Raw genomic sequence first — 12,887 nt, forward strand, 5'->3', positions numbered from 1 at the left:
TTATTGAACATGAATAAATTGTGTTAATTTAACTCAATTGTTTAAGTTGCTGCCAAAGCAAAACATCTGTGTGCAACAAATGTCCACCATTGAATTAAGTAAATCCAACAACATATTTTTTTCAGTGAATGGAGCCTGCATTTTTTTCCTTTAACCTGTTCGAAATTTATAGACTTCAAGCCCATTAAACATAACTCTGATGGTGACGTCAGGGTTATTTTCTCAGATTTGATGAAGCTCCACCAGAGGAACATAAGACATACAACATATATATTCCATATGTTGCTTAGATCTGCTTTGATATAAACAAGACATGGCATCATCTGGCCACAGATCCATGGATCTGGGTGTCATGTGAGACTTACTGCAGTTTTCCTCGTCACTCCCATCAGGACAATCACTGAAGCCGTTGCAGCGGAAGCGTCCAATGATGCAGTGGACACCGTTAGCGCAGGCAAAGAATGTAGGAGAACACTTTGACTTGACCTTAGCTAAAGATATAAGGGTTGGGGGAAGTGGTGAAAAACAGAACAATGAATTAGTGTGTGCATGATGCAGAGACGGTGCAGAAATCTTTCAGACATCATGTTTTATGACAGCATTTGCCTTGGCTGTGATGAACAAGGTAAAAGAGAGACCTTCACTAGGAGACAGTGCTTGTATTACACTTAGGTCCATGTGTTTTTGTGACACTTACACAATTTTTCCTTTCTAGAACACCATGATAGATTTAAAATGAAACAATCAGGACACAGGAAGAGGAATAAAATCAGTGCATACGCTTTATCTTTGCTTCAAAGTGTTGAACAAAAACACTTCTTAAACCATAGTCCTCTACTTTCGGAGGCTTGAAATGTATTTGAACTATCCACTTTAAAGCAGTTTAATGTAACATAACTCTAGAACTGGCCAAATCAACAGTTTGGCACAATCTGTGAAAAACAACACAATGGTGAACTCAACAGCATATGGTCTAGATTTTATTTGAAATCAACAGTAATGATCACAGCATCGGTCATATGCTAAAGAAAATTCCCATCACAATATTCAGGATTTAATAAGGGAAACAAAGAGGCTCAGCACAAGGTACAAACCAATGATCAGTCTCACCGAAAGAAAGGCCAAATTAGACTTTGCCAAATAAACACACACACGTCAAAACATAGCTTTTCATCTGCCAGGTGATCAGATTAGCCTGTAACAGAACGACACAAAAAATGTGGATGTTATGGCTTATTATCAGAAACATAATCATCTGTAAAAAAAACAGCAAAGTTAGTGGTTTCCAATGGCAACGGGTCACTAGTTCTTACTGGTTATATTCCAAAGTTATCCCAAAGTGTTTAGGGCTATCCATTTTAAACAGATGCATCCTAATTAAGCATAACCGACTGGACAGTGCAAATAGAGATCCAATAGTAATGGAATATTTTCAGTTGCCCAAGTCAGTCATCTGATTTCAACCTGATCTAGAAGACATTTCACTTGGTAAACAGGTAAAACTAAGGGGAAATTAACCCATGATCAAACAATAACCAAAGACGGATGCAGGAAAAGGTTCAGCAAAACATCACAATGGAGAAAAACTCATTTTGGTGACATCCATGGTTCCTTGGCTTGATAGTCATTGCCTCTAAAAGATTTCTTCAAAGTATTAAAAAATAACAGCTTATGTATGATCATGATAATTTAAAAGCTGACAGTCTGTATTTCATTTGCATTTGTTCCTTTTCATATCTACTGCAGTTAAAAATTGTCATTGTCCAAAAATGTCAAGACCTAACTTTATACCTGCGTGTTCTAACATTCAAAGACACACAGCCATTCAATATTATATAATGTTCAAACAGTTGCTTACGGATAAAGAATCATTAAAAGGTAGCCCATTTTGTTCTGCATTGCTAATACTCCCATTTCCACAATTATGACACATAATGGGTAAGATCTTGACCAAAGAGTACTGATAAGAGGAGAGAAAAAAAATCAGTTAATGACAAAGAAAGTAAATCGTGTGGGAGAGGGTTTGTATGGATTCTGTCATTGATCAGCCTAAGCAGGCCATGGGCCTTATCTCTCAGGACAGCCCTGAGACTGAGTGAAGAGCTTGCAGAACATCAATGCCTGGCAACCTCAGTTAAGCACCAAGCCCTAGCTTTTTACCTCAAACTCATTGATCTTCCCTGGCAGAAGAAGAAAAGCAAGATAACAGGTAGATACAAGCAAAGACATCAGAAAAGACCCTGCAAAGTTACTGTAGAAGTCGGATTCCAACCAGGAAATACACACACACATTGCTGCAAGAAAACCATGGTTGCTATATTTACAGTTTGCATTACTGAGTTATATTATTATAAAATACAATGTTTCAGACTTGTGTTTCCCTATTCGAGACTTTTTTTTTTTTTTTTTGATTACCTACTGGATGCATTTTTCCCTTCCAATAATAAGCATTTAAGTAAAGCTGGCATTTGGAAATCTGACTTCTAATCAGAGCTGCTCTCATTGTAACAGTATTTACTAAAGACAGAGAAAAGAAAATCTAAGAATTACAACTAAGACATTGTTATGATGCTTTGGTAAATAACAGAGACGCATGCCAGTGAGGAAGTAGCATGATACATTTTATGAACACTTGGAAACAACAGAAGGATGGAGCAACCCACACATACAAACACACAGGGAGGAGGAAGTGAGTGGGCATGCTAGAAATGTCAAAGAAAGCCACCAAACCTTCTATGTGTTTTGTTTCCCTGTGTTGAATGCGGTGGGTAGAAATGGCTCGCTCATAGGCTGGCAATGTGCTGCTTCAAATGCCAGGGGTGCACATTTTTCCCTCTACAATTTATTGCGGTAGCCTGATTTATGAGCTCTTTCAAGCTGTGGCGATTATGTGTAGCAGCAGGGAGGGCAAGGCGCAATAACCACAAGGCCTTGGAGCACCCATCTCCAGGATGAAATGTAATCCTCTGGATGCGGGAGGAAGCTGGGATAGTGCCCGATCTATGTGTCTATAGTCTGGGAAACCTTTGTTTACCTGGCCAGCAGAGTCCCTAAACACCCAAATCTCATTTTGTGCAGCATATCACATTCATAAAAGTCTTCTTCTGTAGCTTTCAGGGATATTAAAAGATTAGTAATAAAACAAAAACACGAGCTCCTGCTGGGGGTTAAAGTGAGATTCTGCTGGCCACAAACAAAGGAAACATAATCCTTTGTTATCTATTTGTATTCATTTACACTGGTGTTTCTTCTTTTACCAATTTTCTTTTCTATTTCTATACATAAGAAAGAAATGTTATTGCTCTGAGATTCATGTGAATCCTAATTACCACTTATCCAGCTGGCTAGGATTCTTCCGACCCAGCGTCTGTGCACAAAATTAACTTAAAAGTCACATCAAGGGCAAGCTTATGAAGGGGAATTGGTGGGTGGGACAAACACAGCTGGCTGGACAGATATAGCTAATGTGCTTAGCTGTGTTTTTGGGTTGCATATCCCCTCATAGCCTAAGCCAAGCTGTTTATGAAGCAAAAATGCAAAAACTTAATTAGACCCATCAAACTAGAGTGGAAGAGATGGCAACACAAAACCATATATCCCGGGCATTAGCAGTTCAACTTTAAATACCGCTGCTGATCCAGGTAATGCTGATTGATTTCAGGTCCTCTGCTACACTCTTCAATTTACATTGTATAAGCATCGATTTCATCCTGCCTTCATCCCTTCTGTCATCACTGTTTACTGCTTTACTTTTGTGCCAAATTTTCTCTCGCTCCTCTAAGCCTTTGTAGAAGTTTGTTTACGAAAAGCAGACAGGGTGTTCAGTGGCTTCCAAACTTAGTTCCAGTGTTCAGCTGAGCAGCACAAATGAAAACGAATGGGGTAAGCAGTCGAGCAGATTTCGTGAAGTAAGACTACCACTTGCAGAAAAACATGCCTGGTTCACACTGAAGCTCACAGGTGGAGGACACACAAACACAGGCGCAAAAACACAAACATGTCTCTGTTTTTTGTTGTCTGATATATGCAATTGCACATAATGCTTGACATTTTTATTAAAAAGTATACTTCTGCTAAACACCTATGTAACAACTGTCTTTTCATTTTAACTTAAAGGTAAATAAATAAAAGAAGACTTGTTTTTTCCCCCTTTTTCATAATCTACAGGTTAATCGTAGTTCAAATCCTGACCTGGATTTGTAGCACCGTGGCATATTTTGTACTTAAATCATTGGATGATGCAACAGAAACTAAAACAGAGCACTGCTCTTTATATTTACCTCCCCTGTGGCTTCACTGTTCATGTCGGGTGGAATCCGACAACCCTGTTGGCGATGGCATGCTTTTGCTCTTCCCCCGGTGTGCGCCTCTATGCCCTTAAATTATTCTCCCCTGATTGGTTCTTCAGAGAACAGAATGTTCAGCTCAGGTAGTCGCAGCCATGATGGGCATGCATGACTGACAGAGTAAGGAGAAGGTCTCGCTGAAGAGACTAACAAGAAGGAAAACACTTGGAGTGAGGAGAGAACAGAAACTAAGAGTAGAAAAGACTGATGACTTCAAAGGTTTCTCTGACCTTGCAGAGTATTTCTGAAAGGAAGAAATCAATAGGTAATGGAGTCGGGGTGCAAGCAAAAAGTGCATGGGTAGTTTCAGTGCAGTGGGCCTAGGGATCAAAATAATCCCTACATTGCACTGTACATTTCACTGTCTAAGCCCTGCACACTCTTTTGTACAATACAATAGCACTCCGTGAGGGGCACTGCAACATTATAGAGCTGCCTTCATCTTAAGTGTTTACGGACCAATGGTGTTCTGCAAAGCCATCAAACTTTGTGCTAGATGGGGTAGCGAGAACGGCTCGTATACCACACAGCGAAGGCGTGTGTAAAATATCAGTGATATTTCAACAAATTCCAATAAAGGGAAGAGAAGCAAGGGCATATGGTGAAAAAGCAGCGCACGATCTGTCAGATAATAACGCTGCTGCAATATTCATCATAGAAAGCAACATACTGCTAAAATTGGCTCGTTTGAACTGATAGTGTCCAACAATGTGTTCTAAAATGACAAGACAGCATTTCTTATTCCTTTGAAGCATCAGCAGCAATCATTTTGGCTCATTTGTGAAAATCGATGGAACAAGGATAGCGTTCAGTCGAAAGTGAACAAAGAGTCAGAGAAGAAGAAAGACACGGCACCAGAGTGAAAGACTTCATGCAGGAACCTAATAAATATTTCAGCCCCGTTCCTTGGTATCAACTACACCAGCTTATTGATTAATCAACCATTAAGCTCATGGAATCCACCAGACTCTGACCCATTAAACCTTTGTCTGTTTTCCATCTTCTAAATTCTTTATATTTTAATATTTTATTTCTCATTTCTTTTTCATCGGGTAGGCTGATACCAAGACCGACCCCTCTCGGGATGCATGATATTTATATTGGAAACCAAACTGGATATTTGTGACTACAGATTTCTCAAAGTCATTCTAGAACCAAGACTTGACACTCCAAAGCCCACTTTATTCTTCTTCTTCCTTCTTAGTTTAATTTTTGATACTAGGTCATGCCTGAAACACCTGGCTACCCAAGAGGTAGCCTGCTCCTCAATTTGAACATTTCAAAACAGAAGACTACTGGCTCTAATCCAAGTCCCTCCCACATGACACCCTCTGGAGGAAGCTCATTCCCACTGCTTATATCTGCAATCTTATTTTTTTGTCACTAGCCAGAACTTGTGACCACAGGTTAGGGTAGGAATGTAGACTGATCTATGAGTTGACAGCTTCACTGTCACACTACAGAAGATTGGTACAGCATTCCAATTACTAAAGAAGCTGCACAAATCCATCTGTTACACTCACTCTCAACTCTTCCCTCACTCGTAAATAAGACCTCAGAATGCTCCTCCTCTTGAGGCATCAACTTGTTCCTGACCTAGAGTGGACACTCCACCTTTGTCCAGCTAAGAACCGTGGCCTCAGAATCGGGGGTGCTAAATCTTGTTCCTGACACTTCATGCTCAGCTACAAGCTGGAGGTCATGGTTTGATGAAGTCAAGAAAACCACATTATTTGTGAGAAGCAGAGTCAAAATCCTGAGATCCGAAAACCACCTCCTTCGGCTAGGCCTAGAAATTCCCCCCCTTAATTATTATGAAAAAAATCTGTGACAAAGGGGAGAGCGGTGGACCTGAGCATCCACTGGGAATGAGTCTGATTTATTGCTGGCAATGCAAACCGAGCTCTAGCTTGTCCAGGGAGAGGAAACGATTCAAAGCAACTGAAGCTAAACACAAACAACAGGCAGTTATAGCACACAGTTTACCTCATGCTATGCTCAGGACATGCTGGCATGTGACAGGAGGAGCAAACAGTTTCTACCTTCCCGTTTGTGATTCGGGAGCAGAGGTAACACCTTTTTCAGGCCAAGCACTGCAGTCACATCAGCAGGTGGAGTTTTCCTCCAGGCAGTGTTGAAACTATATGATTGAGGACTCATGAAAAAAACGAAACAACTAAATAAATACATTAATTTATTAATACTGCATAGGCAGAATTTTGCTTTTGACTGGGGTCAAAACATTTGTAACTCCAATAACCACTAAGACATCACTAGGAACAAACTGATTGGCAATTCATAAAAAAGGTGAAATGACAGAAAAAACCCTGATATTTTGAGTAGATGTGATATCAAATATACTTTAATATATATATATTAAAAGCAGTGTGGAGCTAGAAAAACTGTATTGTGAATCACCAGTCCGATGTGGGAAAAATGTTGCATGTTGCATTGTCCATGTCGCATTAAGAGTTACTATTATTAGCACTGCACAGGTAGGCGTGTACATGTAGCTCCTGTTCTAGTTGACTTTAGCATACAGACTGTAGTAGCTGGAGAATCGATCCACCAGCCTTCCAGTTGGCAGACAACCCACTTAGCCACTTACCTTAGTCACAGAAAGGATTTCTTACACAAGTTCCAACAATTTGTTTGCAATAGTTTGTGACGTGATTGTGATTTAATGGCAAACAGAGGTCAGGTGAGCTCAACTGATGGTGAAGTAAAAGCACCATTTCATTTCTGTTGGCTTTGAGCATCTGTTGTTAAGCCTTTAATTACATTTGCAGTAATAAAACAACATTTACATTTTGCTTTACAATATTAGGAAACTATTTAAACTAAGCTCGATCTTGGCTTAAGCATCATAAACAAGTAATTGGCACATAAATCATTCACACTATTAATAACTGAAGTCACCTGCATATCTTTCTAGTCTGTCCTCATAAATTAAACACACACAAACGAGCCACATACAGTATAGAAACACTGTCATGTAAAGCTGGGAGCATGTGCCCAACTTTACATTGCTCTTGTGTTAAAATTAGGCAAACTGGTTACTTTTCTTATCGTGTAAACGCACACAGTCCTAATCTTAGCCAAACCTTATATACCCACGAAGAGTTTGGTAAAGAACCATTCTGTGTCAGGAATCTTTGTAGAGACAATCAACCCTACTGATGTGGAGAGCTTTGTTGCTGATGAGCGTTTAGTGGTTCTTTTGAACTCGGGATGTCATTAGTATTTTGTGCGAAGGCCAGTACACACAAAAAACAAACAACAGCACTATTGATGTTGGTCCCGGCTTTAATATTCATTTAATCCAATAAACTGAGGAGTTTATTTTGCTCCTAAATGTTATGAAGATCAGAGTGGATCAATAAAAAGTGGAACAAAAAATTAAAACTTGAAATAGTGATTTTTGCACTGTTAATAGAGTCTTAATAGAGACTTCAATAGCACACCACGTGTGAGGCTACAGTTCACAAGTAAAAGTTTCAAGCATGTCTGGAATAACAGACAGATTTAAGTTAATATTGTTTAAAGATGTCAAACACATCTGCTGCTAAATGTAAGGCATAAACCAAGCTTTACTGATTGGCATGACAAATGAATGGTATTGTAGCTCAGCTCAGTTAGCTGTAGTAATAGCCCTTTTGGTTTTTACAGTAACTGTTGGCTTGTGTACTCTGTTTCACATTAAACAACTTCTGAATAGCTCCCTGATTTTATTATTTATATTTGGGCAGAAGTTCTAGTGAAGTGTTTTCCCCCCTCATAGCTTGATTTTAATTGACCCACTGTGCAACAATTACAAATGTTCAAGATCCAGTTCAAGCAGTGAAGAGTTATCAGAGTTATCGCCCTAATTAAAGGCATGCTGCCATGCAAACCACTTGTGTTTAAGCATTGAATTAGGAGATGCGCAGCCTTTCGGTATGGCCAGTGGCCTTCCTGTTGGGCCCTGTAGTTCAAAGCAGCATAGAAGTTTCAGAGAAGTTTGTGAGTGCAGAGTTCGGAATATGTGAACTCTCCCACACAGAGAGGCCAGAGCCTCAGCCTGCAGGGCCACTAGTTCAGAACAATCATTGCTTTGAAATGCACTTCTCCGTCTTTTCTCTTTCTCCTAACTACATTTCTGTGTCTGCGTCTTTGATTCTACACTTCTTGCGTTCTAAATCACGTCCACTCACCCTTTTGGCCCTGCTATGTATCCGTCCTCTCTCGTCTACTCATGTCCTGTCCAGACAAGGGCAAAGAGGCTAATCCTGGCTCTGAGGCCCAGTGAGCTCAGTCAGCTCTCCTCCTTCTCTCGTCTGTCAGCATCCATTTCGTCTAACACTCTCCCGGGCTGGCGCTATGGACACCAGAGAGCAGGATGGTACTTCTGACCTCTTTGTGTGAGGAATTATTCAACAGCCTGCCTCTGAATCTCAGTTTAAAGACCCCTTTAATCTGCCGACATACATATATACACAAGCACTGCCCATAGATGGCAGATCCCCAGGACTGAATAACTGCAAAAAAGAGACAAATTACAAATGACATGTTTTAATCTAAAATGTAATTAATTTAATGTACAGCAAAGTAGAGGTTGCACTCCAGGAGAAAAAAGGCTCGATCAAAACAATACTTTAGAGGGTCCTGGCCTCAACTAGTGAGGCGGAAATACAATAAGATTCATCTTAAATGAAATAAGACTCAGGCTGGAGATATTGCCTTTTTCCCTCAGCCAAAACTGTTATTTAAGAGCCAGCAAAAAGTATTTACACAAATCCAGTTGACCATTGTGCTACAGGGGACTGGAAGAACAAACAAACAGCAGAGGAGCAGTGGGGTTTGGGAGGAACACAGGAGTGGCTTTACAATTCCTGAGCTGACAGCTGTGACATAATGAGATATATCTACAAATAAATAAAGGATTGAGAAAAGAACATGCAAATGCAAATGCGAACCGTCTAACTGGTATCAACACTGGAATAAAATGTAACCAGGTCAATAAATAAGGCAGAAAGAAGTTTATTTTGGAAGCAAAACAACTGCTGGCAAAAAAATCAAACTCTCCTAGAAAATGTCGTCCTAAGTTCATGTGTAGGTGGATCCATCTTCCAAAATAGTTTTTTTTTTTTCTTACTGATTGGGCCACTGCACACCAGCATGAGTGTATACGCTTGTGTTTTTAAAAACTATGTTCATGTTTTATGTTGAAGATATCAGAACGAGTTGAGACTGATTTGTTGTCTCTTGTGTTTCCCATTAGCTACATGGTGTTCAAAAATAAAATGCTCATTAATGAGACACCAGGGGGATGTCCCCACATATGACCTTTACCTCAGGTACAGGATAAGTATTCCTTGGTGAGAGACTTCAGCACAATCTGTTGGCTAAAGAGCAGGGGCTTATGCGGGATCTACTTTCTGAGTACAGCTGTCTTCTGCAAATGAATGAGATAAAAATAGGCACTCCTCTGCGGCACAAAAAAAAAAAAATGTAACAGAGAATTTTATATGGTCACACATATGGCAAAAATAAACACAACACAAAGTCACCAAATATATGCATGCCTGCAAAGCACAATCTTTCCATGCTTATGAGGCACACAAAGAAGAGAATTGAATTGTTTTGTTGTTCTTTCTTAATCCACTAGTGTGATACTTAAAATGGGCCAAGAGACAGAAATGATGTAGACATCGACACGTATCAACAATTAAGGCGTGTATTTATGGAAACCTTTTGACAAAAGCCATCTGCTCACATTACAGATGGAAGGAAATTTAATATCCAGTAGTAGTCAACACTGCTCTGCCTCCATGGTAATGACTATGAGTGCAAAGGGCAGCGGATGGACACTGGACACCCTAGAGATTTATGATACTATAAATATAAAGAAAGCAAGCCTTGCAGCAATCATTTGTAATGATAGTAATATTTAGAATGTGTTTTTCTGAGAAGTATGCTCTCGAAAAAAAACTACCCTTATGTCTCAACGACAGAAGGAAAGCAAACAGAGTCAACAAACCTACCACATATACCCATAACTGAGTTTATTTGTGTTTTCTTAGAGGGGGTGTCTAATTATAAGTCAACCTGCAGAGAATGCATAGCTGCAGTCACAAAGTTTCCAGGCACTGTGTTCTCCTTAGATAATACACATCCTGACAGAAGTCTTGCTGAAGCCACAATAATGAGTCCCCCTTTTTGCCCCCTCTCTTTCTCTTACTCCCTTGTTTCCGATCCCTCCATCTGTCTGTCTGTCTCTGCAGAGCCCCTAATGGAGCCAGAAGTTTGTCTGGGGATTTCGGGAAGCAGTCGCCAGTGATACCAAACGACAACTAGCCATCTACTTGAGAATAATAAGGCCCACTTATGTCAGAGCAGATAATGTAGATGTCTACAGCAAACACAAATAGCGCTCTGACAGCCCAAGCAGGATGAGCGTGATGCCTTGTGATAACTTGTTTTAATCTTTAGCAGTATATTGTACATACAGTACATGTTATGTCAGCGAGAGACACCGCGTGCACTATATACATTCAGTTTATGTTGGCAGTTCAGTGATCTGCTTTCTTGAGAATGCAGCAAGGAAGTTAACTGAATTCAAACTCCAATCACAAACACAGTGGGGCGTCTCGTTCCTTTTGTGTTGTGCCAAAGTTTAAAATTGTTTGCAGATATGGATATACTGCTTCTCGTTATAAATGACATGTATTTGAGGAAAAGCACCAATGCAGACGCCTCCATTCACTTGCAAGAGAATTTTCTGAGCTAACAAGTTATGCTAGTCTAACCCTGATCATAGACAGCTCATGTTATCCTCATCTGTTATCTCATTTAGAGGCTACCAGACATTCCTCAAATATTTTTTCCCCCCATTTAATTTGTCAGTTTTGTCATGTTTAAAATAAAAACAACTGCAACTATAGCACTAATTGCATGTTGTTGGAGTGAAAGTGGCTGACCAGAATGATATAGAGGCTGTATTATACTGGAAGTATCTGATACTTCATATGCATAAATGATAGTATTCCATGTCTGACAGTTGTTGACAGATTAAGGTCAGTGAGCGATGAGAATCTGAACGTATAGTCGTCTATTAATGCAACAGTCTATCTTTAAGTTAAAGGGCGTCACAAGCAAAAGGTATACAAAAAAAAAAGGTTAGTCTATACAATAAAATTCCCTATGAATATACATCTTAGATTTCCAAGTCATTCCAAATTAAGACAACCAATAACCTATACAGTAAGTTTACCGACTGTAGTGTGACAGTGTGTGTGTGCTTGTATGCCAGGGAGCACACCTTTGTCAAGAGTCGTCTGCCTTTTCCCTGAGCTGCTAAGAAGAGAACAGTGAGAGAAGTGACTGTTCGAGGAGGAAAAAACAAAGAATGGAGGGCAGACCATATGTTTTGTTTTTGTTTTCTAACTGGGGGAGAATTAGCAGGGTTAGGAAAAACAAAACCAAAAAAAAGATTTAAGAGGAGGTTTATTGCTTGCTAAATGAAAACAGGCATCTGCAAAGCAAATTACAAGCCAAAAATGATCAGATGAGATAAACTGGGATGGTGCACAGAGACGACTGAAAACGGGAGGGCGAGACATTCAGAGAGATGAACATATCGGGAGATGAGGGATTCTATTTGGTGTGGCAGCTCCTCAAAGTCGATCTTCATCAGCAATCCCATCTTTGTGTGAGCTCTGGCTGAGATGGGCGGGAGAAAAGGAGGAGCTACAGACCAGAAAGATCAAAGCCAACTAAAACTGAGGATCAAAACCAAACTATTACTCTAGTGTTACAGTAGAATTATGCACGCGCCACTATTTGCGCGCACAGAAGTAATCGGCCTTTGCTTTGATGGTATTAAATTTCATCCTGGTGCTAAACTGAGGCCAAGGGTCTGGAAGAAAAAGAGGAAGGCTGTGCACTGAGGGGAGAGTGATTTGAGGATTGAGGAGGGAAGTTCATTTAAGTTGGCAGAGAATTCGTTTTAAGTGGCCCTTGTGGCTCTTTGGACGGGGAGGTCAGAAGAAGTACAACTGCTGGATCGCAAAAAGAGTTCAGGAGCTGTGAAGACTTGATGTAACTCTAAATAATCAATTTGGCTTCAACTGTAAAGGCGGATCTAGTCGTTAAAAAGGGATTTATTAATGACGAACTTACGACAGCCTTTCTCGTCACTTTTGTCAAAGCAGTCGGGCAGTCCATTACACTGCCGCCCGCCTGGGACACACTTGCCATCGCCACACATGAAGATTCCAGGGATGTTGCAGTCCGTGGTGAAGTTATTCCCTGGAAGCAGCTGGCTCTCTGTTGATAAACAAGAGAAACAGAGGAGAGGACAGACTATTACAAACTCGCTCTGTAAAGAAATCAAACAGGTAGAGCGATTGCATTACAGCGATACTCATCACCAGAGTCAAAATGGAAATCTGTTATTATCTCCATTGTCTAAAGACAGAAAAATATTAAAAGGCAGCGGCTCTATTTAAAAAGCCGTATCAATCTATGAGCAAATAAACAGAGGAAGATCTCATGAATACA

The 12,887-nt window shown here is 40.1% G+C and overlaps 1 protein-coding gene across 3 annotated transcripts in view; it reads right to left on the reverse strand.

Annotated features, from left to right (window-relative positions):
* Positions 1-12,887, reverse strand: part of ldlrad3 (low density lipoprotein receptor class A domain containing 3) — a 100,149-nt gene that overhangs the window by 47,448 nt on the left and 39,814 nt on the right. For all 3 annotated transcript variants that reach the window (XM_005941755.3, XM_005941753.3, XM_005941754.2), the window contains exons 2-3: positions 12,507-12,653; positions 366-491 (exon numbers count right to left, since the gene is read on the reverse strand). In XM_005941755.3, the coding sequence (XP_005941817.1) occupies positions 366-491; positions 12,507-12,594 (214 nt within the window). In that variant the 5' untranslated portion in view covers positions 12,595-12,653. The remainder of the gene's footprint in view (positions 1-365; positions 492-12,506; positions 12,654-12,887) is intronic.

Source organism: Haplochromis burtoni, unplaced genomic scaffold, assembly GCF_018398535.1.
Source record: "Haplochromis burtoni strain Fernald_Lab_line unplaced genomic scaffold, NCSU_Asbu1 Contig_322, whole genome shotgun sequence".
In the NCBI taxonomy this organism is placed as follows: domain Eukaryota; kingdom Metazoa; phylum Chordata; class Actinopteri; order Cichliformes; family Cichlidae; genus Haplochromis; species Haplochromis burtoni.